This window comes from Stenella coeruleoalba, assembly GCF_951394435.1.
Source record: "Stenella coeruleoalba genome assembly, chromosome: 14".
In the NCBI taxonomy this organism is placed as follows: Eukaryota; Metazoa; Chordata; class Mammalia; order Artiodactyla; family Delphinidae; genus Stenella; species Stenella coeruleoalba.
This window is the reverse complement of record NC_137160.1, coordinates 70,662,501-70,688,822: the sequence shown is the minus strand read 5'-3', so window position 1 is coordinate 70,688,822 and position 26,322 is coordinate 70,662,501. Positions and strand designations below refer to the sequence as shown.

General features: G+C 46.2%; 1 protein-coding gene across 2 annotated transcripts in view; it reads left to right on the top strand.

Annotated features, from left to right (window-relative positions):
- The first annotated feature begins 16,365 nt into the window (after positions 1-16,365).
- Positions 16,366-26,322, top strand: part of GRK3 (G protein-coupled receptor kinase 3) — a 117,434-nt gene continuing 107,477 nt past the window's right edge. The window contains exon 1 of one of the 2 annotated variants that reach the window (XM_079941941.1): positions 16,366-16,512. In XM_079941941.1, the coding sequence (XP_079798067.1) occupies positions 16,400-16,512 (113 nt within the window). In that variant the 5' untranslated portion in view covers positions 16,366-16,399. Of the gene's footprint in view, positions 16,513-16,646; positions 16,771-26,322 lie in introns of those variants that run through there. The other variant, XM_079941943.1, reaches the window with a different exon arrangement.

Sequence of the window (26,322 nt, the reverse complement as noted above, 5' to 3'; positions counted from 1 at the left end):
ATAATGCTGTATTGAGCTGTAGCCTCAGGAAACTGCTTGGAAGATTGGTGTGCACGCAGTCTGCTCTCGATGAACTGAAAAGAAATATGACTGTTGGAACAGAGCTGAAATGGCAGTGGTTGGATGACAAAGGAGATGAGAATTTTCTTGCTCTTTCATTTTTTTTCAATGTTCATTTTTGGAGCATTTCCTTATTGTTGTTGATGACCAGCCTCTGCAAACATGGTCCCTGATGCTGCCACAGGGCTAGTGTTTCAACTGTCCCCTCTTGTCTGTCATCTCAGTGTTACTCATCCATCTTTGCTGGTTCATTGGTTGATCTGATCCATGTTGTCACTATTTCAGGGAGTTCTTATGTTCTAGATCCCCGATGGAAAAAGAGGTGACCATCCACCTATCACTGAGGAGCCGTAGCCCAGAAATAGTAAATATTTGCTTGACAAGTGATTTATTACCTTTCATGCCATGATTAAAGTTTAACTTTCATTGAACAACTTCTCCATCTATATAGATAAAAATAAAAACTTGGGGACCTGTGTGATGGCCCTTTCACTGGTCTCCTGACAATCTCTCTGGCTCCCCACTAATCCATTCTCCTCCTAGCACTTTGTTTCGAAAACAAAAATATAGTCGTGCCACACACCTGTGTATCACATTCTATGGCTCCCTAGTGCCCTCAAGATTCAGTCCACGCTCCTTATCCAAACATTAAGATCCTGCTGGGTTTGGCTTTTCATTGAGATTTCCAGCCCCATTTTATACCTGCTGTCTTTGAGGCTGGGGGGCCAGACCCTGGTGTGTCTTTGAGGGGCCAGTCAGGAAGCAGAACGCACAGTGCTGTGGACTACAGTCTACATTATAGGAATCAGAACGTACAAGGATGTGGAAGAAGCTGGGGGAGAAAAGGTGCATAAATGGGAGCTGAGGATGAAGAGGATTCTGGAAGCTTGGTGTGGGCCAAGCTGATACAGGGGCCCTGTGAAAGGGACTGATGTCGAAGTCCATGGAGGTCTACAGAAGTCTGTGGCTGTCGCCTGTGTGAATTCACAGTTAAGTGTCTAAGATGGGCTTGACATCACTGTTAATCAGCACGGTGGGGACGCACTGGACGCTGCAGGCACCTCTGCCTCTGTCTGCCTTCCACCTCCCCTAACCAAGGACAACCTTCAGAGCTCGATGGCTGCTGCTTCACTTGGGTCTCCCTGGTCCTGCACAACTTCAGTTTATGGCACCTCCAACCCAGAGCCATATACAGAAGAGGAGGCTGGGAATTGTGGTTCCCAGCGTAACCAAATTGCTAACAGAATAATCCAGAGGAGTGGGATGGCGGGGGGCGGAGAATAAGAGACACAGTCTCTTTTTTTTTTTTTTTTTTTTTTTTTTTTTTGCTGTACGTGGGCCTCTCACTGTTGTGGCCTCTCCCGTTGTGGAGCACAGGCTCCGGACGCACAGGCCCAGCGGCCATGGCTCATGGGCCCAGCCGCTCCGCGGCATGTGGGATCTTCCCGGACCGGGGCACGAACCCGTGTCCCCAGCATCGGCAGGCGGACTCTCAACCACTGCGCCACCAGGGAAGCCCCACAGTCTCTTTTGAGTCTCTGTACTCAAGGAACAGAGAGACAGAGCAGCGAGGTCCCAAGATGGTATCTGGGCAGTTTTGCTGTGTGATGTGCGATGTAATTCCCTCCTCCCCATCTACACCAAAACTTCAGTAAAATCCACACTCCTTGACCGTATGTTCAAGTTGACTTTCCTTTCTCTTCCTTTTCCTTCCTCCTTCCCCCACTTCCTCCTCTTCTTCCTTATAGGTGACCTGAGTCTGGTCTGAAATGGACATGGGAAAGGACAACGTCTGCAGAGTTGGCCCCAGCACATATACTTCCCATTTTATTAAAAGGAGATGTGAATTTCCAATGTTGAGAAATCACCATCTAGCCCAGCTCTCTCCTTCTATGTTAACTTTAAATCTTGTATTTTAAAGTCACAAAAGTAACACCTCCTTATTGGAAATCAAGCAACACAGAAGCATAAAAAGAAAAAAGTAAGTTCTGTCTCCCTTGTCCCCTTTCAGCCCCACTTACTCCTTATTTCATCATCAAAAAAGCAGAAGCCCAAAGAGGTTAAGTGCCTTTGCTCTAAATTGCACAACGCTCATTTTGGTCTGTAATGGAGCCTCTTATGAGTGACCCGTCTCTCGAAAGGCCAGACTCTGAAAGCCTGTTCTTTAGAATGTTGATAATCCACCCAAAAGGTCTGAGAGTGTCTTCACCTAAAACAATTTGCATTGATCTCTGTGGTTGCAGTTTCCATTCTACGTTGAAGTGGGCAGAATGAGGGTCATTACAGAGCCTCCTGTGGGGTGGTTGTATCTTGGTGGGAGCGACCACAGATTGTGTCAGGGACTAGCCCCTGGTTTAGGGACTCAATTCTACAAGTCAGTTGAGTGAGGTCAACTTATTAATTTATCTTTGCAGTGACCAGGATGCTTGTGGATACATTATCTGGCTCAGGGACTTTCAAAGGCTTTGATCATGGCTCACAGTTAGAAGTACATTTTACAAAGCAGCCCAGGACACACACATCACACACACACATCACACACACACACACACACACACACACACACACACACACAGGCTCACACGCACCTCTAAAAGAAATGTTTCACAAAACAATGCTTAAAACCATGCCACTCACTTTCTGCTGATCTTTATTCCATTCCATTTGACTGAAATATTTGAAAATGCTGTTTGCATCTGTCTAAATGTATTTCATGACCTACCAATTGGGCTTGAGTCGCCTAGATTAAAAAACACTGATCTAGGGCTTCTCGAAATCAAGGAGTCTTGGAAGGAAGCGAAGTTCATCAGAAAGTTGCTTGCTGTCCCTCGAATCAGAGTCGAGAGTGTCAAAGCGTCTTGAGGGTGAATTCAGCAAGGCTGCCATAGCTCTGCCTGGGTTATTTCTGCTCCAGTGTGGGGCTCACTTCTCTACTGACTGCAATGCCTGTACTTGCCAAGGAGTGATCATCGCTCCCACTTACTGAGTGCTTACAGCGTGCTAAGTATTGAAGGGTAAAAGAAAATTTTGAAAGAGGTTTAATAATATGGTAGAAATGAGTAGATAGATGTTAAGTGGGGGAAAGCAGCCCTCTGCCGAAGGTCCTGCCCCAAGACGGGTATAATGAAACCAAGTTGTTTTAACACCTGCTGCCGTCAGTGAGACATGGAAGGGGAAACACCTGCCGTTAACATCGTTGTGGTCACGCAGCATGATACAATTTGCACACTTTTGGAAGAAAACCGGCAATAGGGTTTTTACTAGGAAGGGCAGCTCAGATTCTAACTATGGAGGCTCAGGACCCCAAATCTCCCCAGTGTTACTCTCACAAGATAATGAGAAAGAAGCAGCTGCGGAGACCTGAGAGGGTCCCAGGTGGGATGCCGTGGGCAAGATCCTCTGTGATGGGAAGAGGGAGAGCAGAGGAAGGAGAGATTTTTGTTTGTTTTGCATTTGAGAACTCTAAGCAGGATGCAGGCTGCACATCGCCATCTGCCTCTGATTGAATCCATGTAAGTAGTAAATAACATAGTTGCACACCCAGGTTGCGTCACTGGTCAATATCGACATCTGAAGAGCCCTTGGGCTGGGGAAAGATGGATGCCCTCTCTCCTGATGCCCGGGGTGGGGTAATCAAGGCAGACTGCCAAGAAGAGTTAGGAGATCAACACCAAACACTTTATTTTAATTTACTTCGATCAAGTAAATAACAACTAGATTAAGATATAAAACATTTCCAGCCTCCAGAAGGCTCTTTCCTTCCTCTCCTAATCAATCCCCGCCAAAGGGAACCCTATTCTGACCCCTATCAACATCTATTAGTTTTGTCTATTTTTCAATTTTTTTCTTTTGTTTTTCAATTTTTGGCCGCACCCTGCGGCATGTGGGATCTTAGTTCCCTGACCAGGGATTGAACCCGTACCCCCTGCATTGGAAGGCGAAGTCTTAACCACTGGACCGCCGGGGAAGTCCCTCAATTTCTTATAAATGGACTTATACCATGTGTATTCTTGTGTGTCTGGCTTCTATAACTTGACGGTATGTTTATATGATTTATCCATGTTGCACAGGCAGTCGTGGTTTGTGCTTTTCTTCCTGGCTGTGTAGTATTCCATCGTATGAACATGCTACAGTGTATCGTTTTGATAGTTGATGGATGTCTGAGTGGTTTCCGTTTTGGCTGTGAATAGAGCTGCTGTGAACATTCGTGTACAGGTTTTTTAGGTATACAGAAGCACTCCTTTTTCTGCAGGATATGTATATCTTGGAGTAAAATTCCTCAGACATGGTAAACATGTATTTAGTTTTAGCAGAAACCACCAAACAATTTTCCAAAATGGTCAATCCAGTTTACACTCATACCAACAGTACGTAAGAGCGCCATATGGTCTACATCCTTGTCAACATTTGGTTTTGTTTGTATTTTTTATTTGAGTCATTCCAATTTAAAACTCTGTTACATACATCATTACATGTTATATTATATGGATTTTCCCAGATCTTTATGACAAGTGTATTATTGTTCTCACTTTCTTTTTTTTTTTTTTTTGTGGTACGTGGGCCTCTCACTGTTGTGGCCTCTCCCGTTGCAGAGCACAGGCTCCGGACGCGCAGGCTCAGCGGCCATGGCTCACGGGCCCAGCCGCTCCGTGGCATGTGGGATCTTCCCAGACCGGGGCACAAACCCGTGTCCCCTGCATTGGCAGGTGGACTCTCAACCACTGCGCCACCAGGGAAGCCCTGTTCTCACTTTCTGAATAAAGAACCAGAGGCCTTGGGAGGTAGAACACTTGTCTTAGGGCACTTGGCTAGTGTATAATAAAGGTGAAATTCAAACTGTGTACCTCACACCCTGGTCTTGGTTCCTGCTGGTTATCTCATGGTCAACCAATCAAGTTAGTGTTTAGGTTGGGGTACTTTGGGGCACAGTCCCCATGGTGTGATTGTATTATTTCATTAAGTTTGTGCCTGCACCCTCATTCAACCTTATATTTCCCTGTAGACTATAGTGATACAACTAATTCTTTTTCATCATTCAAAGAATAAAGTTAATTATTTAGTTTAAAAACCACATAATTTTAAAAAAACAAATAGCAGGTTACTTGAACCAGTGACCAAGGATTTTGTTCTCTTCAATGGAGGAAAGATTCCCAAAGTTACAGCGGGCAGACTCTAGGGTGACCCCCTGTGATCCCACCTCCCACACCCTTGTATAGCCCCCTCTCCTGGAGCGTGGGTGAGACACGCAGCTGGTTTTTAACCCGCATAATATGAAAAGGGGATGGGACGTGTAAGGTTATAATGTTCATTTTGAGATGATTTGATGAAGTACGTGGTCGTGTTGGGGAGACCCGTGTAGCAAGCCTCTGAGTGCAGCTTCCAGGAGCCAGGGGCAGCCTCTGGTCAACAGTCAGCAAGAATCCAAAGTCCTAAATCCAACAGGCCATTAGGAACGAAATATTGGCAGCACCCACGTAAACGTGAAGCAGATCCTTCCCCAGTCGAGCCTCAGATGAAATTGCAGCCCTGGCTGACAGTTGATCGCATCCCTGTGAGATCCTGAACACAGGACCCCATTAAGTCATAACCAGAGTCCTTACCTGCAGGGTCTTTGAGATGCTAAACGTATAGTATTGCTACACAGTGATAACTAGTACGAAAGCCTTGTCTCTGCATGGAGATACAGAATGCAATAAAGAAATCTAAGCTGATCAGCCAACAGATCTTATCCAATTTAAGTGCTGGTAATAGACAACCACATCATTCCTGGATGGGAAAGAAGCCTCCTTATGTAGATGCTTAAGTCCTATAACTCATGGCCAGCTGATGAAGGCCTTTGGAGTCAAACATCCCACGATGTCTGGACTCTAATCTCACAGTCTTGGGAAATCACTTTCTCTCTTGCACATTTGTTGGGTTCTAAGTGTGATCAGGATAGTCGTAATGACTCCCAAGTGGGCTGTCGGTTGTGGCAACATTTCTTGAGCAAGGGCTCCACTGGAGAAGTTTCTTAATCATGTGCTGGGTGTCCACACGGATGGCAACTGAACTGATGGGGCCACAAAGGTGGGTGAGCATAGGGGAGAGGACAGCTTCTGTCAGATACAGCCCTAGCACCCAGATCCTGCAGCGACCCTGCAGAACTTTGGCCCTAGCTCATTAGCCCCACAAGTTGCCGTTGGCACGTGGCATCTATTTGCATAATACACACTAGTCCCTGGTACTTCAGAGGGGGAGGCAAAACAGACATTTCTTTGCCCATCACTCTTATTTGTTTAGAAACATTAAGGCTTGGATGGATGGAGTTATCACTTGTTTGCTATCTCATTCCTATTTAAAGCAGTTTATAAGGAAAGTCCTCCAGAAAAACCCAGCCTCCCCCCGACCCCAACCCCTACACATGACTTTTTGGGGACTGTGGTAAAGGAAGGGGAAGGTCATTAACCAGAGAGCCGCCAGAGCTCTCGTTCACATGGTCAACTGGATCATGTCACATCCCTGTTTGACTCTGTCCATGGCTCCTCCTTGCTCCCGGGACGAAGTGTGTGCTTCATGGCCCTGCAGGGTCTGACTTCTGCCCTGTCTCAGGGCTCACCTCACAGCCCTTGTTCTCCATCCATGTTCTTTCTGCTCGTGTCCTTTCCCCAGCCTGCATCCTCCACCTGGTAGCCATGCCCTCCCCCTTTCTGCTCATCCTTCAGTTCTCAGGTTACATGTCACCTCCTCAGAGAAGCCCTCCTGGATCCATACCTGATTGGAAGGTCCCTGCTGTAGGCAATCTCATACCCCTGTATCCTTCTGGCACATAACATGATTTCAATGAAACAATCAATGAACTGCCAGTGAAGTGCCCCTGCTAGAAAGTTATTCTGTGAAGGTAGGAGGTACTACCTGCTCCCCCTATCATCCCAGGGCCCACAATAAAAATTTGCTAACTAGGGCTTCCCTGGTGGCGCAGTGGTTTGGAGTCCGCCTGCCGATGCAGGGGACGCGGGTTTGTGCCCTGGTCCGGGAGGATCCCACATGCCGCGGAGCGGCTGGGCCGATGAGCCATGGCCGCTGGGCCTGCGCGTCCGGAGCCTGTGCTCCGCAGTGCACAGCGGCCACAGCAGTGAGAGGCCCGCGTACTGCAAAAAAAATAAATACTAAAAAATTTGCTAAGTGATTGATGGAGTGAAGAAATCTATGAACAAATGAATGAATGGAGATCAATGTAATTTTTTAAATGTAACTTTTTATTCTGAGATTTTGATTGGCTTCCCAGAGACTAGGAGAGGAGCTTTCCTCATCTTCTGATAATTATCACTTTTGCTCTGGTGTTTATGGTGGCTGGATTCTGATTCCCTCTAGGGGACCGATGTCTGCTCTCAGAGGGGTCAGGTTTGGTGATGCTGGCCAAGAAGGTCGTAAGGTTGGCACGGCAGGGGGTGACGTTGGCTGGTCACAGTAACAGGAAAGAGAGCTTTGGGGCTGGAGTGGTTCAGATTTTGATTAAGGAGGAGCATGGAGGAGTAGAGAGGGGTATTTGTACCTGAAGGACTAAAGGGTCAGGGGGAGACGGGAGGAAGAGGAGAGGAAGAGAGAAAGGGGAAAGAAAGGAGAAAAGGCCTTGGGAAATGGAGGCAGCCCCGGGAAAGACTCCTTGACAGCTCTCCTTATGGCTCAGAAGAGACTAAGTGGAGTCTCTCTCAGAGAGATGCCAGGGTTGACATTTGAGCAGAGAATTGAGTAATGGGGGGCCCAGAAAAGACCTCGAAGGAGAGGGTTCCAGGCAAAGGGACAAGGAGTAAAAGCCTCCAAAGCTAGACTTGGTTTGGCCAGAGTGACCCGGGCTCAGTGAGTAGCAGGAAGTGAGTTGGAAAGCACATTCGAATGGGATTTTTATAGCTTATTGCACGCTTCGACATGCACTACGTTATTTTGTTTGACCCAGCAGCCCCATGACTTAGAGTATAAGTACATTTAGAAGACAGGAATCAGGGGACCAACCTCCGGGCTCAGACTAAAATGGTAGCTAGGCTTACCATGTGACCCTTTCTTAAGGTATATAAATATCCAATCACTATGATGTACACCTGAAATTAATATGACATTGTCTATCAGTTATACTCCAATTAAAAAAATAAGACATCCTCTCCAGACTTAAATAAGCTATGAACATGTCAAAGCATGTAATTTTTCTTTCACCTTGACTCACAACAGTACATTCTTTAGTTAATGTAGCAAAACAAAAAACAAACCCAAAAAACAAACTCTAGGCTCAGACTGCCTGGGTTCAAATCCTATTAATTTAGTTATTGTACCTATTTTGCAAGTGACTTCAAATTTTTCTTATGTTTAAAATGAGACCAACCATCTCCATCATGAGCATTTGGGGAATATTTAATGAGATAGTCACACAAAGTGTTCAATGTGATAGTTGGCACACAGTAAGCTCTTAATAAGTGTTACCCATTATTACTATTTCTAGTTTATATATAGCCAAAGTGGCTTATTTGGAAGAGCTTTTCCAAATGTGTGGCTATAAACCTCCTGGAGTGATTCTGTGTCTCAGCAGACGCGTGATTTCTTTTTACTGCCTGCCACGTTGACGGTACTCAGTAAGTATTTGTTGAATGAATGAAAGCAAGAACAAATGTGGCACGGATCAGGCAGAAAGAGAAGGCAGAGAGGAGTTTGAAGATAATTTGGTAGGCAGTGGGGAGCTATCGAAGCTTCTTGAGCAGAAGCAGGGAAGTGTCAGATGGATCGAAGGAGGGAGGGTTTGGAAGCAGGATGAATAGTTGGCAAGCTGTGGGTATTTTCTGGATGAGGATTAAAAGACTTGTTCTCGGGGCTTCCCTGGTGGCGCAGTGGTTGAGAGTCCGTCTGCCGATATAGGGGACACGGGTTCGTGCCCCGGTCCGGGAAGATCCCACGTGCTGCGGAGCGGCTGGGCCCGTGAGCCATGGCCGCTGAGCCTGTGCGTCTGGAGCCTGTGCTCCGCGACAGGAGAGGCCACAGCAGTGAGAGGCCCGCGTACCGCAAAAAAAAAAAAAAAAAAAAAAAAAAGAAGAAGACTTGTTCTAGAGTTTCCAGGGAGGAGGGAAGGAGGATTTTCCTTTTTTCTTACTACTGCCTCGGGGGCCTGCAAATCACCCTGGATGACTCCCCTCCATGTTGTAACACACCTGGTGCACCTCTACATGTGATGTGCTGGTCTGCCTACCGCAGCCACCTTCATCCAGGTCTCCTGGATTGCTACCCTAGATCACTCCAGGGTCCCCTCTCATTTACCTGTCCTGTATCTCCAGCCAGCAGACTCATAAAAAGGCACCTCTGATGTTGACAATCTTCTCTTTGAAACCTTCCACTGGCTTCCTACTGTCCCTAAGATAGCTTCAGTTCCCCACTGTGGCTCCCAGGCCATGTATACTCTTGTCCTGCTGACCTTTCCTCTCTAACTTGTTTCTCCTTCTTCTCCTCCTTTCTCTCAGGGCTGTCCATTTGGGCTCAGCTGATCTGACCTTTCTCTATCTAACAGAATGCTCCTGTGTGACGCCTGCTTGAACTATTTCAGGGCCTGAACTAAAGGTTCCAGTGTGATCTAGAGCATGGCTTTTCATCCTTCAATGTGCCCTGGAATCGCCTGGGTATCTTGTTACGGGGCTGATCTTGCTTTAGTAGGTTTGGTGTGTGACCCAAGATTCCAACGTTTCAGTGACTTTGACCCCACCCGGGAGCTTGTGGGAAATGCAGAGTCCCAGGCCCTGCCCCGGACCTCTGAATCTGTACTTCGGCAATTTCAGTACATAAGTGTCTGAGAGTGCTGGTCTAGAGCACCTCTTAAGAGCAGGAGACCCCCTTTCTGGTGGCTCCCTTGTGGGTCAGGGTTATGCCAGGCCTGGCCCAGGCACCTAGGATTTTGTTACTGAGTCTGGCCTGTTGGAACCTACACCCATGAGCTCTGACAGAATGAGACCAGTTCGGGAGCTATTACCTTCAACCAGGAGAGAAGAAACAGAACTGGCTGAGATGGGAGGTTGAGATGGTCACTGAGATGATGGGAGATAAATTCACTGAAGCCCTGCAGTGGCCTGGCCTCCATGCTCTCCCCCTGGCCCGCCTGGCTAGCCCCCAAACGACTTGTAAGGCATGGTATGAGAGAGCTATATGTCTTTTCTTAGCAGAATGGGGTTTGTGGTGGCCTTTGTTTTTTTAAAAAAAAATTACTTTGGGACTTCCCTGGTGGCGCAGTGGTTAAGAATCTGCCTGCGGATGCAGGGGACACAGGTTCGAGCCCTGGTACGGGAGGATGCCACATGCCGCGGAGCAACTAAGCCCGTGTGCCACAATTACTGAGCCTGTGCTCTAGAGACCGCGCGGTGCAACTGCTGAAGCCCACGTGCCACAACTACTGAAGCCCACGCACCTAGAGCCATGCTCCACAACAAGAGAAGCCACCACGGTAAGTCCACACACTGCAACGAAGAGTAGCCCCCGCTCACTGCAACTAGAGAAAGCCCGTGCACAGCAACAAAGACCCAACATAGTCAAAAATAAATAATTTATTTAAAAAATTTATTTTATTGAAGTATAGTTAATTTACAATGTTGCGTTAATTTCTGCTGTACAGCAAAGTGACTCAGTTATACATATATATATTCTCTTCCATTATGGTTTATCACAGGATATTGAATATAGTTCCCTGTGCTATACAGTAGGCCCTTGTTTATCCATTCTATAAATACTAGTTTGCATCCGCTAATCCCAAACTCCCAACCCTTCCCTGCCCCACCCTGCCTTCCCCTCGAGTGGTGGCTGTTCTTGGATCGATATATGATTTCCCAGCTGAACAGAAAGAATCTTAAAGGGAAGGCCACCAGGTTAAGGGCCAGAAGGGACTTGGCAATGCAGTAAAGTTCTGGCCTCTTGTGATTTACATATCCAGAGGTCATCTTCTCCCATCCTGAGAGGGAGACAAGATGGCCTTTCCAGACCCATGGAAAAGCCAAGGCCTGCCCTGGGTGTCTGAGGAGTCAGGGCAGCCCGGTTTCCCAACGTCATTGCTGGACCTGATTTCCTGCCTCTGCTGAGTTCTTGTTCTGTTGGCCTTCCCACTGTTCCTTTATCACTGGCATTGATCCCGGTGTGGGCCCTGGCTCCCAACCTTGCCTGCAACCCGCCATCAAAGCACCCATAGATACAAGCCATGAAGTTGCAAGATCACTGGAAAGGCATGACATTGTTGTGCAGAACAGCAAACTTAAAACGGCCCAGAAAACAGAACAGACCTCCTATTCCCGAAGTTCTCTGCCCCGCCCCCTACCTCTGGGGGTTTTTCTCTGGCCCCTCACACCATGGAGTGCCTGGCCTTGGGTCATCTCATTGCTTTCTCTCTCTTAGTCCTCTTTCAAGTTCTCCTCCAAGTCCTTTGGAGGACTTTGCCATCAGAGTTAGGCAAAGGGATTTAGTTCTCCCCGTCCCAGGCCTGAAGTTCTCAGACCCACCTTTGCAAAGTCCAGGGGCACCAAGGCTCTCAGAGGCTAGAGAGGCTTTCTTGGCCATTGGCAGCACGAAGAACCAGCAGGGACCTGGTGGTTACCTTTACCAGGAAGCACCCTCTTTATTAGGTACTTGTGGTTTTCAACAGCATTTCCCCCCTTCCTTTAGATTATCTCTGATAGAAGTTTCTTTGGGGCAAACAACCTGTAACATTTTATGCCATTCATTCATTCACTTATTCATTCAACACATATTAAGCAAGGTCAGCGTGCTGAGTGCAGATACTGGAGGAAAATACAGATGTGCTTGTTTCTAGAAACCTGCTGATGGATTGATTGCTCACCTCACCTGTGCATCGTAGCACCGGTGATTACTAATGTTCTTGGTATATCCTGATACGGTCAAACAGAAACTCACAAGATGTTTTTGAGAGGTGTCAGTATTCTTCACCATGCAAAGGGATTCACTGTAGGATTAAATAAATCCAGAGAATTTTACAATTTGAAGGGACTTCGGGGACCAGCTCATTCAATCCCTTCTTTAGGCAGCAGTGGAAGGTGAGATTTAAAAAGCTGAAGAGACTCACAGTAATTCAGCAACGCTAAAGCCAGAGTGTCACATCCAGCACTGCTTTTATATTCCTGGGACTGGTCACTTTCCATCACGCTGTGCCCAATGTAGAGATAATCTGATGATGATGAGGATGAGAACGATAACACTTTTTGAGCAGCAGACGCTGTTTTAAGTGTTTTTCATGTTACAACATTGTTCTCACAGCAATCTCATTTAATACCACTGAGAGTGCCGAGGCCCAGAGAGGTTAAGCATTTTGTCCAAGGTCACACAACTCAGAAGTACTGGCGTGAGGGTTCTAATCCATCTGGCTCCTGAGCCCAGGCTCTAAACTGTATCACTCCAAGGCTTCTCTACAGAGAGGGACTAACCAGAAGCCTCTGCAGAGAAATGTGTTTCCACCCACTTATTTAAAGGAAGGTACTTCTGTATTGAATGTAATTTCAGTGCTATGTAAACCAAGGTCTGGTATTAGACCTTCTTGCAGATCTTTTAAGGTATGAAGTGCTAGGTACAGAACCTCCATTAAAATTTGTAAAGCTTTGCTGTTAAAATAGCATGAAAAGCAGTTCCTATGATGCATGTGACAATAAGCAGAATTGTGATCTAAGTAACAGGTGAATTGGGACAGTGGCCCTGGCGCGGCTGCAAACACCTGCAGACTTTACAGAATGAGGTGTTTGGAAATAAACCCATTCAAACCCCAAGTGTGTGCAGTTTGCTTGCAAAGTGATAATATTTAGGGGACTGTTTACCAAAAAACCAAGTCTCTCTTGGCAGGGATTGAATTAAATACTGTGATATTAAGGAATAAAGTGCAGGCACGTTCTGCTGGTCCCCAAAATGCTTTTTTCATTTAATTTTTTATATTACAGTTGATTTACAATGTTGTGTTAGTTTCATGTGTACAGCAAAATGATTCAGTTATACAGATACATATATCCATTCTTTTTGGAACTCTTTTCCCATATAGGTTATTATAGATTATTGAGTAGAGTTCCCTGTGCTATACAGTATGTCCTTGTGGATTATCTATTTTATAGACAGTAGTGTGTGTATGTTAATCCCGAACTCCTGATTTATCCCTCCCCCTCAAAAATCTTCTAATTGGAGTCTTAGAGTTGACTTTTTTCCCCATGTGCTTTATTAAGTAGGAAGCCCCAGTAAGGCCCAGAATCTAAAACAAATATGACTTAGTTCTCTAGTTAGCTTTCTTCCCTTGAAGCTGTTATCAAAATTAACCCCAGGGAGTATAAACTTGAATGCATCCATCTCAGCAATACCTCCCCTGATCTTGGGAAGCCGTAGAAAAGAGAAAATTATGAACCTTGCAGGGACTCTGAAGTTTTATCAATTATCACAAGCAGCGTGAGCCCAGAGTCATTGAAATCATCTTGGGGAAGGGAGGGTGAGAAACGTACTTATTTGCAACGGAGCATTATTGGCTGTGAACAAATGGGTTGCTATTTGTTTTCTCTGTTCATCCGTAATGATTACAGGCTGGCGTTGGTGTTTAGCGACAGGATCCAGCAGGTCAGTTATGACAACTTCATCACTGTCATTAGCGCCTTTTGTTTGCAGTGAACATGAAAAGCTGTTCAGCATTAAGGAAAAGAAGGGGTGGTGGGGAATGCGTGGAGAAAGTGAGAGGGTAAAGGAGAGAGCCAAGCACCCCAAATTCACACACTAGGAAGACCGAAGAAGGACACCCTGGGTGCTCTGGTCACACTGACTTCACTGGGGGAGGGGCCTCAGTTAGGGGACCCAATTTTGGACTCTATGTTCTTTTTACTAGAAGAGTCATTTCTTGTGTCTGTAAAGGCTAGTCTTTTTTTTTTTTTTTTTTTTTTTTTGCCAATTTGGGTTCCTAGAAATGCACTAAGGAGATAACCTTTTGGTAAGGGATCTTTCTGCTTCAAGGGTGGTGTCTGTGAATCAGTATCTTCTCCAGCAGGCGAGGGTAAAATGAAGCAAAATACATAGAGGAAATGCAGTGACCTTTGTTGGGGACCTACTGGGTATCAGGCAAGGTGCATTTTTATGAGTATTATCTCCTTTGTCTTCTCAACAACACTGGGGTCCAGTGGCTTCATTCCCACAGTACTGATGAGCACGGAGAGGTAATATGTTACCTCTAAGATCACCCAGCTAGTCAGAGCAGAGCAGGGATTTGAATTCAGGTGTGTCTCTTGTTGCAAACTTAGTACCCCATACTGCAACCCACCCCCCTCCTCCCGCAAAAAAGAAAGAAAAAAACCCCCACTACCAAACAAATTTCTTAACTGAGTTCAAAGAGGCAAGGTTAAAAATCTCAGTATTTGGAAGACCGTGAAAATGTAGGCAGAAGCATGTATTTATTTGACGATCTGATTATGTGAAAGCTTGGAGGATAAAAAGACATATTGAAAGAAATTGTACCAATTAAATCATAGAAACGCATTATGCTTTTTTTGGGAACTCACCCCTCCTCCTGGGGTGACCCTTGACAAGACATTCTGTGTTCCTGTTTTTTGGCAAAAAAAAAGTGAGTGGAAGATGAAAGTTTGATATGTGGCTCATGCAAATCTTTGTCTCATTGGTGAATTCTGTGCCCCCTTGTCATTTTGGCTTTCTGCTGCCTGACCAAGCTCCTTTGACTCACGTGCCTACTTCTTACACCCCTCTTGTTCTTTTCTGGACAACTTCACTGAATATTGTGCCTTAGGTCTTGAGAAGCCTCTGGTAAAACTGGCCAGTTGTGATGGGAGGCATACAGGGAAAAAGGTGGGGCGGGGGTGGCTCGGTGGGAGAGGGAGAGAACAAAACAGGGCAGGGTTCTTGCGATGACCAAATCAGGCTGCTTCTGCTGTGACATTACATTTAATGTCCAAAATTTGACCTTAACCATTTCTGATGAACTCTGTTGACCATGTAACAGAATGACAGAACATTCACTCAAAGCCTAGTGAAGCTGAGGTTCCTGGTGCAATGTGACCTATGTGGATGAATTTAAAGCATTTTTTTTTTTAACCGATTAATTCTCAGCTCAAGTCTTTTTAAGACTTCCTGGATGCCCTTAACATCACTCCGGCCAGAGTGATGCGTTCTGAACGTGCACTTGTGTGTACCGCTGTGAAAAAATAAGAAGTAAATGAAAACCCCAGGCCCACGTGGGGACTGGTGACACCAGAAACCAAGACTGAGGATCAGGAAGCTGGAAATTCCCTCCTGCCTTGGTGTCTGGCCTCCGGCTTTTCCACTTCCCTATATCACCCTTGTGGTGGGTCTGTGCGCACAGCAGGGCTCTCCTAATTTGATGGTAAAAACCACAAGAGCCAGAATACTAGTTCTAATTCTCAGCGACCATTTAAACATCCAAACCCAAACCTTTGCGTGCAAGGGCGCGGTGACCACCTTGGGCAGACAGCTCCTCTACCAGTGGGCTCCAAAGGGCAGGTCCGCTCCCACGAGGGAGCTCTCACCCCACTTTGCCCTGATTAGCTTGAGACAAGCAACCTTCTCCAGCTGTTAGGTTTCTCTTTGCTGAGTTTACAGGGGGGTGGAGGGGGTGGAGGGGTCAGGACTGAGGCTTAGGGGCTGGGCCGCGGGGCGCTGTTCACGGGTGACCCGGACCACGGGCTTCAGCATTACCTGGGCAGACAGGTGGGGCACGCGCATTTCTGGGGCCGCCCCAGACCTCCTGGAGCATGCTGATGGCCACTGTCCAGTTTAAGACACTGGCACAGAGACCTCCCCGCTGTGCCTTGGGTGGTGGGCGTTGGGTCCAGGGCGTCCCCTGCTCACAGGGGTCCCGGAGGAGAGGGGGTCGTGAGAGCGCAGGGAGTAGCAGGCGGGAAGTCGGGAGGAGAAGAAGGAAGAGGAGGACGAGGAGAGGCGGAGGAGGAGAGGAAGTCCCCCATGGCCACCCCGAGGGGAGGGCGGGACGGTGCCCGCAGGGACTGGGTCGGCCAGCGAAGACGGGGCCGGGCCTGGCCGCTCCGCTCGGGCGCAGAGGAGTACTGGCCGCAGGGCGCGCGCTCCCCGCCGACTCTCGCGGAAGAGGCGGGGGCGGCGGCGCGTGCGCGGGGCCGCGGGCGGCGCGCGGGGGGCGGGGCGGGCGCGAGGCTGAGGCGCGCGGGGCGGTGAGCGGGGCGCGCGGGGGGGCGCGCGGCGGGCGGGGGCGGGCGGGGGCGCGCGGGGGGGCTGCCCCGGGGCGGCCCCCCCACGTCGGGGCGCGGCGGGCGGCGGCGGCGGGAGCGCGTCCCGTCCGGGTCCTGAGGAGCCGCCGCCGCCGCTCGCCAACATGGCGGACCTGGAGGCCGTGCTGGCCGATGTCAGCTACCTGATGGCGATGGAGAAGAGCAAGGCGACTCCGGCCGCCCGCGCCAGCAAGAAGATCGTCCTGCCCGAGCCCAGGTACCGGCTCCCCGGCCCGCGCCGCCCCCCGCGTTGCCGCCCCCCGTGGCCGCCAGCGACACCCTGCGTCCGGGAGGGTCGGGCGCTCAGCCGCCTCTGCCCCCTCGGCCGGCGACCTCGGGGAGCGGGCGCTGCAGGGCCGGCCTCGCCGTTCCCGTCTCTGAAATGGGGCATCGGAGGGCTGTTGGGGGGACTCCGGGAGAGAGCGCCCCGAAGTGCCCAGCGCGGCGCGTGGCGCGTAGCGAGCGCCCCAGCGAGGTGTGGTGAGGATGTGGTTGTGACTCCGCTGGACCAGCTCCATCCCTGTCGCCCCTTCCTGCCCCATCTCTGCCTCTCGGTCCAGCTCCATCCCTGTAGTCCTCCCTATTTCATTGCTGTGGTTCCTTCCTGCCCCATCCCTGTCCTTCCAGCCCCATCCCCATCCCTGGCCCCATCTCTGTCATCCCTGCCCTCCCCTCCAGCCCCAACATATGGTCCCCTGCCTGCCCCATCCCTGTCCCTCCTTCTGCCCCATGCTTGTCTTTCCCTTGTGCTCCATCCCGGTCGTTCCTTCCCTAGTTTCTGTTCTGTCCCCCATTCCAGCAACGGCCTCCCCTCAGCTCCCTCTGGGCGCCTTAGCTAGGGAGTGCAGGCGAGTTGCCTTTTGCCCCAGGCACTTAAATTGGTGTTTTCAGTGCTTGCTCCCCTTTGAGGTCCACCAGTCCAGTCAGCTTCCTGCACTCCTTTTCTCTTTGGTGCCTCCAGGCAGTAAGGAGTGGATTCTGACCCACCCGATTTTCTTTTTGGTACTAAGTGTGTCACCTGGTGACAGATCCGCTGGTGGCACTTTATTAAAAGGTTGAAATGGGACTCACTTAAAAACGCATGTTGAATGGGTGATTCCAGGCAGGAATTTGTTGTTTAAATTACCGGCAAAGGGGCCGATTGAATTGGCGAGGGTCTTGGTGAGGTCCATACCAAGTTGTAATTTTTGTCTTAAAAATGATTTATTATTGATGAAGTAGTAAACGGCTTGATTAGTTCATATCATTGGCACCACCCCAGAAAATATCATGCATCAGATTAATAGTGAGTTTCAAATAGTGTATCAAAGGATTAGCGTTGGATTTTTTTTTTCCCCTTAGCTTTCCTAATTAACAGCATCATGAGGGGTACAGCAGATGTGTCTCCTTGACACTAAATAGCTCTTGGTCGATTGATGATAAAAAGAGGCATCTTCTTTATGGTGAATTTAAGACCATGCATTTTTGTAATGTATTGGAATCTAGAACCAAAGCTCTTCTCCATTTGAAAGCATCAGTTCTTCAAGTGCTATATACATCTAAGATTGCTTAAATGTTACCTTGACGTAAGAAAAAAAGCATCTTTCTTGTGACGCTGAGGGATCATGAGATTATTTTTACAAATCCCTGAGTCCAAGCCCCACGATATAGAAAATATCTTTCCCTTTGCGTTATTTGTTGTGAAAAGTCAAATTGTGTAAACGGAGACGTGCTTCCTGGATGTTTTTTGTCTCGCTTGCCCTTCATAGCCCCTGCCTCTTTTACATTTTGCAGGGAAAAACCTACTTTGATGAGTGAAGACAAGCAGGGAAAGTAAGGGAAGAGTGGAGGCCCTTTGGAGTGTTGTGAAAGCAACACTCCTGTTCCAGACTTTAACATATCCGAAGCTCGCTGATGATCAGTGCTGTTTAAAATTTCTGGCAAGTGGGAAACTGTAAAACAGTAACCCCCAAATGAAACCTGAATTTCATTAAAAAAAAAAACCCCTCTACATTTCTATAAATGTCATATATAGTGCTTAATTTCTTTTCCTCTTTTTCTTCCTTAAGGGCAGGGAGTCCCAAATATATAAAGTGTCTATATGTAAAATCAACAAATCTTAACTCATGGACAGTTCTTTTTGAGGGGGGAGGGTGATATATAATATTACTAAAATTAGGAACTGCTGTTCATTTTTTTTTCTTGGTGTTTTGAACTTAATATGACTTCTGCTTTTTTCAATGTCCCTCTTAAGAACATACTTACGTGCTTAGGGTATTCACTTACTTGTGTGAAGGCCTTTGTTTTCGGTGGCATTCTTTGGTAATGCTTTCTTTTAGGGCAGAATCAGTGACCTGCCAGCAGATTTCTCATGACATTTTAGAACTGAGACATATCAACAGGAGAGTAATTTTAGGAAGCGGTTCTTCAGTAATTGTTATTCTGTTACTGTTTTGTTTTTAAATAGACTCGAATTAGGCCATTGGAACCTCCTCCAGAGATTCCAATTTGTTTTGAGTTTATCTCAACTGGCTTTAGTTTTGTGCTGCGACCATTTACATAGTAACTGCCACTCCTTGTGCTGTGTTAGGATTCTGGTACATAGAGATTATGAGGTAAAACATCTTGCACGTTTTTTCTCCACGACTGTATAGCAGTTAGTGGCCTACCTGCTCGATTTTGGGATGGGGCTGAGAGGTTGGGGGGATTTCTAGCTCTGGTTAAGCAAGTTAATTTCATCTTGAACTGCCTCAGCATCATGACTCAAAAGCCTGGTGTCATTTCGCTCTTTGGTAAAGGATACAGGTAACATGTTTTCTGATAAGAGTTTCTGTCTCAGCTTCATTTTGGGGTAAGCCCTGTGATCACCAGTCTTGGGCATTCTTGAAAAAGAGGTTTAGCTTTGTATTTTCAGTATCTAAATGGGAAGCATAAAACTTGCCATTGGTCTATCCTGAGTGACTTTTCTTTCCAGCTAATTATTTGAAGCCACTGAGTATTCTGTGTGCTTCCTTATTTCGCTTACTTTGCCTTTTCCCCAGTTTTGCACAGAAAGGCAACAGAATGAAGCAATAGCTAGCTAATTTCAATGAAGTGCGGGGTGTGCAGTCCCCTGCCTATTACGGGAGAATCTCAGAAAATGGAACGTTCCACCCTGGGGAGATTTTGCTTCTCTGAGATGGCAAGAGGCAACCATTTTGTTAGGCTGACACATTATTCAGTTAACGAACCAATGAGTGCAAATTCTGGAAAAGTTGCCTATTTGTTCAAATTATATAGCTGCTTTAGTTTACTGAAACATTTGTCGAGCTAATGTAGCTGATGTGCAGGCCCAGCTCATTCATGTGTGCATGCCAGTTGTTTTATGCCATGTTAGAGAAGAAACGCTTTTATTTAATAGGGTCTAATTCAGAAGCCAAGGCCTACAAAGGGTCAGCATCTTAAGCCCTGGAGGGTTCAAGGCAGCTTTTCCCCTGGGCTCACTACTCTTGTAACTTTTTCCGCACAGAGTGAAATTCAGTTGACTTGAGGTCACACACACTTGCAAGAGGTTGAGTCACATAAAATCCATCTTTCCTCTGGTGTTTCATTTCTGTTCAGTGGACGTTGAAAATTTAGGATCATCCATCACAAAGCTTGTCCTTTCCAAGTGTTCACACGCTATGCTAGGAAGGTCTGAAAACATTTCAAAGAGCCTTTCTAAGTTTCTGGGAGCATTTTAGACCGTCCTGAAAAAGGTGTGTGATACTGTTTATTCCATTAATTCAGTACCTGGTTGTAGAGGTGTTTTCCTGAGCCAAGCAGAGGGCTACTGTGACCACCCTGGCCGCAGCCTCTTCCTTCAAGGGGCTTACAGTCTAGTGGCAAATGCACTGGGAGTTGAGAAAGATGTTTCCTTTCATGTGCAGTTGCTTGAAGGTTCTGTTTAACTGTGGACAAGTAGCACGGAGTGGCTTTTGCTATTCTGTATTCACGGAACACATTATATCTGCCCAGTGTCTTATAGTAATTTGTTAACGATCTCCTTTGAAGAGCTATTTAGCTGTAACATATATAGTAATATGGTAGTGTGCATCTTCCTATTTTTAAAACTATCATGGGTAATTGATCTTGAAAAATAGCTCTGTTTTCTTCTGATGTGCAAATGGGGTTTATTCTGTAATTTCCCCAACTCCAGTCAGCGAGTGAGTGGTGGGTGACTTGAAAGATTCCCCTCCGTTTGGGTTGGAGGGTATTCTATGCCTGCAAGCCCAACTCTGAACTGAAAAGTTAAGGTTGAAAGAAGGAACAGCCTTCAGGAAGAAAGCACTCTTTATCGTCGATAGGAGCATTTCTATGCATAGAACAGTGGTGGTGGTCTTGCTTCTTTTTCTCTATGCGACACTTTCCAAATGTAATTTGTTTTGACCTTTCAGTTACTACTTCATTCTCGGTCAAAGTTAATTTGTGCCAGCGACTTGAAGATGTAAGTGTGGTGTGTGATCGGCAATTCTTAGAAATAGACGTTCCAGTGCAATCAATTTGGGACCCAGAATATGCTCAAGTCAAGCATTGTGAAAGGCTTTGCATCGAGAGCCCAGTCGATGTCTTTGAGGTACAGGCAGTCCCAGCTTTTAGAAGCGATGTGTTCTCAGAGACAGCCTCTTAAAAACACCTCCTCGGTACACTGAATCGGGTTTTGCCAAACATCTGTGTGGACGGGGACGGACACTGTTGGATCAGATGTCACAGCTCAAAGAAGGGACGCTTCCGTCTTTATCGTGGCAAGCAGAGTAAGAGATGCCATGGAGTAGAGAGGGCACCGGGGTCCCTGCAACCCCGACAAGCGAGAGAGAAGTTTAAATTCCATGAAGTAGTGATATGACAACTACCATTTGCCTAGAGCTCGCCCTCTGCCAGGCAGTTTGCATCGTGAGTACATCTGTTCCCCACAACGGTCCTATCAGGTCGTTAGCATCAGCTCCGTTTTCCCAAAGGAGCAGGTGCTCAGGGAGGTTTAGGAACTCAGTCCAGGTGACAGCTGAATGTGGCCGAGGCAGGTGCAGGATTCAAGCCCAAGTTTCCCAGAATCTGGGTCCTTTCCACCTTGCTATGCTGTCTCACCAGAAAGAATAGCGAACACTCCCACGTCTCATTTTGCAGGGAATGGATGAAATAGCGAAACTTTTTTTTTTTTTTGGTTGGGGAAAAATCATTCTGCGTGCCGATTCGATCAGCTGCCAGGGTGGCATTGGGAAAGTCAGGACCGACCTCACAGACTGATCGAGACCCGCTATTCCTCTGGGACCTGCGAAAACGGTAATTATGACTAAGTGAATAAGCAGTTTCTGCCTTTTTCCCAGGAGGAGCTCAGGGGTTAAATGCCTGTTCTGTTTAATAGGAGAAGGGCAATCTTGCTGCTGTTAATGAGAAATTGTATAATAATAGACCGCCTCACCCCCTGGCCACCCAACAGGATTTCTCTCTTTTATCATTTAGAAAAAAAGGGCAGCTCAGGCTGCTTACCTCCCACCTGCCCCCCACCCCCAATTTTCCATATCTGAGAAAAGGGTAAAAGGGACAAAACAATATTTTGGGCTTTATTTGCAGTAAAAATCACTTTCTCATTCAAATAATCTTCCTCTGTTAATAAAACTGTGTATTTGAAGATGGCTGTAGGTGAAAATGCATTCTGTGTGCCTGATGGTCTGTCCTTAGTCTCTGGACTTGAGTGGTGGGGAAATGGAAATGATGTACTTGGCAACTTTTGCTTTCTGGTTGTTGAATCATTTGTCAGCTAAGTCATTTGCATGCTAATGAGGTTGTTCTGGACCGCCTCTGCTTCTCCTCTTTTTCACATCTTTATCCTTCTCTGTTTTTATCACTGATTAGAAGTTAGAACCCCTGGGCCTTTTGGGACTGCTGTATGGGTCTGAAATGCATCAGGCTCCCCATATCCTGTAAATATTTCTCCTAATTTTGGAAGTCTTCTTTTGGGTCACCTGTGCTTTGGCTTCAGTGTGAAGCAAAAGCACACTGTAGTACTTTATAGGACCATAACGAAAAAGCCCCTTAGAGAATACAGTGAAAATATTTTTGCAGCTCATATATTTTGTGACTGATTGTTTGTAAGAGTCAGCTTTGACCCAGCCTTGGACTTGTACTCTTTTGCTCTCATTTCCTTCTTCCAGGGTTTCAGGAGCAGGAAAAAGTGATTTTATGAAAGTAGCCCATATGAAAGTAGCCTGGCCAGACCTTTATCCTTAGTGAACTTGAAGGCCAGTTGTCATCACTGGCCCCTCATTTTCCTGTGCCCTCCCTCCTACCTGCCGTACTGTACTAAAAGAGAAAGTTCTAGACTAGGAAGTATGACCCTGATTCCACTGGCAATTTGCCATGGGCCGTTGGTAAGTCACTTAAATTCAGTTCAGTATTAAATTCAGTGTATTCAGTTTCCCCATCTGTACAATATGATATCTATTCCTTTTTGATCACAGAATGTCCAAATAAAAATCTGTCTCTTGAGAGCATTTTCTATCCATACATTTGTGAGCAGGAGAGAACATTCATTTCAAACACAGAAAACTCGAGAAAAAAGATCGGAAGCAGTGTGAAAAGATAATTTTACTTTAATTTAATTTATTGGTTGTGATTTATATGCAGTATGAGACATAACACCGTAAAAAAAGTACAAAACAGTAGGAGATAAAAGCAGTATTGCACGGAGACCCTTGTGCCACGTGCTCAGAGGGGGTGGGCTCGGGAGGCAGGACTTCTGAAAAGTTAGAATGTTGACCCCTAGACCCGTAAGTAGGTGCATTTCCCAGATTTCTCCTCAGTGTTCTTCCTCTAGCTGTTTGTTGTAATACTGTTTGTCTAGAACCTTCTGCATGTGGTGCTTTGCGTGGTTCTTTTCCTTTCTTTCCTCCTTCCTCCCTGTTTTCTTCCCTCCTTCTTTCCCTCCCTTTACTTCCTTCCATCCATCCATCCATCATCCAGTAGGCTCTGGGCTATATTGGCTTCAGTACCTAAGAGTTCACAAGCGTGCCACTTTTAAATATAGATAACTAAGCAATTAAGAGAGTTGACATCCTCAAAAGGTCTTTGCTTCAGTAAAATGCACCAAAAATCATAATCTAAAAGCAGCTGGCTTCAGCGTATTAGGCATAAGATGATGCACTCTAGTCTTCCTCAGACATTCAAAGATCGCATCTTAATAACATAGCATTGTCATATCTCATGTTTGAAAAGATCTTGGAGGGCATCCAGTCTAGTCCTGCATTGGGTGGGCGACCTCCCTCTCTAGCATCCAGCCAGGGTCATCTTTGGGGAGCATCTCTGGAAGCTCCGTGGTGTTGGAAAGCTCTCTTTGTAATTCATTCTGCACACAGGTCTCTTGCTCTCCTTTTGTCGGCTTGCAAAACAAGTTTAATCCCGCCCCAAAGTAATGCATCTTCAGACATTTGAAGGCAGCTACCCCAGCCCAGAGTGGCTGCTATGGGAAGCTGTCCCCCGTTCCTTTAGTGGTTCCTCATATCATGCTGAAGTCTGCACATTGCTCTGTAATCCACGCTCATCAGTCTGAACATTACCTAGCTGAGTAAGAATATTAAAATTGATGAAGACTAAAAAGGTATCTGCAGAGTTACTGTAATGAATTTAGTGATGGCAAAACTGTTAAATCCAAAATCAAGTGTATGGTCAAGTCCCTTTAAAAGTTCCATTATAGGGAGAACCTTTTTGGTTCCTTGAATGATTTTAAAATACATTATACCGGTTTGATTAGGGGATTGTTTCCATTAGTCAAAGTTTGGAAGTTAGGCATGGGTTACATGTGTTTTGTGACAGTGACTGCCCTTTGCCAAGTGCAAAGTGAGTGCTAGGCACTGTGTATTTCTTAGATAATCATGGGCTAAACTATTTCAGGAAGAAAACGAGCTTCAATTAAGTTGAAAAGATCATCTTCTGAGGGTTAGAGAGCGTATGTTTCATATATTCCAAAACTTACAACTCTGGTAGCTGTGGGAAGCAGCAAGTTTCTTCATTTGCAGCAAGAAAACTTTCTTGATTAACACCTCCTTGGTATTTGTATTTTGTGTCATTAAGTCAATCCGTTGCTCTTTATTATCTAGAAAGGTAACTGGTTATATTTTCAGGTCATTTGTTCTAAATTTTCTATATCTGTATTGCTTTCAATAAGGATTTAAGTTAAAAATGAACTGAGATGGGAAGGCATTTACACAGCTGTTAAATACTGCAGGCTTTCATTTTGCATCATGAAAATGTTTAAGGCTTTGATGACATTTTCGATGTATCTTCTTTGAAAAGTACAAGGCTTTTGCTGTTGGGTGTAAGGGTGGGGGGCGTCTATACCCCATGTAGAAATGGAACTAACCCTAATTGAAAAGGTCAAGGGACTTTCATATTCATCCTTTTTTTTTTAACATCTTTATTGGAGTGTAATTGCTTTACAGTGGTGTGTTAGTTTCTGCTGTATAACAAAGTGAATCAGCTATACATATATCCCCATATCTCCTCCCTCTTGAGTCTCCCTCCCACCCTCCCTATCCCACCCCTCTCGGTGGTCACAAAGCACCGAGCTGATCTCCCTGTGCTATGCCGCTGCTTCCCGCTAGCTAGCTATTTTACATTTGGTAGTATATCATATTCATCTTTAAAAGGCCCTGCTTTTTTCACCTACATGTACTGTTTCTTTTCTCATAATGACACCCTAACTGGGACAGGGATTATGCAATAATCACCACAACATTAAGCGTAGAGTAGAGTGTAAAGTTTTCCTGCTCTCTTTTTGTGTTCCATTTTGGAACCGCTCCTTCTGTTTTGTTTCCAGTGGCTGTGGAGGAAAATTTATTATTTTATGCAAAACATCCCAAGTAGAATTGGGCTAGGAGGGGAAGGTGTTCTCTGCACAATAGTAGTTTCCAAGCAAGGGATGAGAGGATGCTTATGTTAATAACCCCCACCCCCACCCCCGCCCCCGCCCCCGCCCCTCCAAAGAAAAAACTGTAAGAGTTTTGTGTTCAGGGATTTCTTAGGGTTTAATCATTTGGTTTCTTTCTTTCTTTTTTTTTTTTTAATTCCACGTGGAAAATCAGCCAGCCTCTTTATGTTTGTGTCCTTTAAATAAAGTGCCCTGCTTGAGAGGGGATTGGTATTTCAAATTAATTATTTTTTTACAATTCAGGTTACTCTGTAAGAGAAGCTTATTTTCTCTGGCCATGTCATGCTGGAACAGTTTGATGAACTGGAGGCTGGACGCTCCTTCCTGTAAGATCAGAATTTGAAGTTAAACATTATGGCCTGTGGGTGTCTCACAAGTCTCTGGTATAGGGTAGATGGTGGCAGAACAGTAGAAAAAGCCAGACTCCAGTTCTGAAGGGCCTCAGTGGTTCTAACCTGATAACATTCTTTCCCTGCTCTTAAGAAACAGTCTCCAGACCTGGGGTGTGGATTGGATCAGTATTAAAATGATCATGATGGGAGATCTACTTGCTGGGCTTAACAGTTAGGTCTGACTGTGTTAACTTGTTAAACCCAATGACATCTGATGGTCATCTGTTTCATATTTATGCAAGAGATTTGAATTCAGAGCACAAAAAACCCCACTAATACTTGTATATAGCACCTTGTAGTTTTACACGTATTGACTCTTTCTTGTTAGTTTTTACAGTTATTCTCTGTAGTTGGTAGACATTTGAAAAAGAAAAAAGAAAATTACTCCAGACATGTCCATGTGGAGACAATGAGAGGGGTATTTTGTCTGTTTGGGGGAAAGCTGGTACTCTCCTGGGACACCAGTGTCTTTCCTGTGGTCCTGGGGGCTTCCCCCTGCCCTTCAGACTCAGAAACTGGATTCTGTCATGGCACTGAGTCTCTCTCTGCCTCTTACTGTGAAGTTCACATCCATCAGCTGAGTCGGCCTGACTAGCGCCTTCTCTTCTCTTCTCTTCTTCGAGCCCGGTGGTTCTTATTTAAAGACCCCTTTGAGAATCCGACGAGGTAGAGGCTCCCACCCCTCAAAGTGCACTGACTCACACGGTTGATTTAC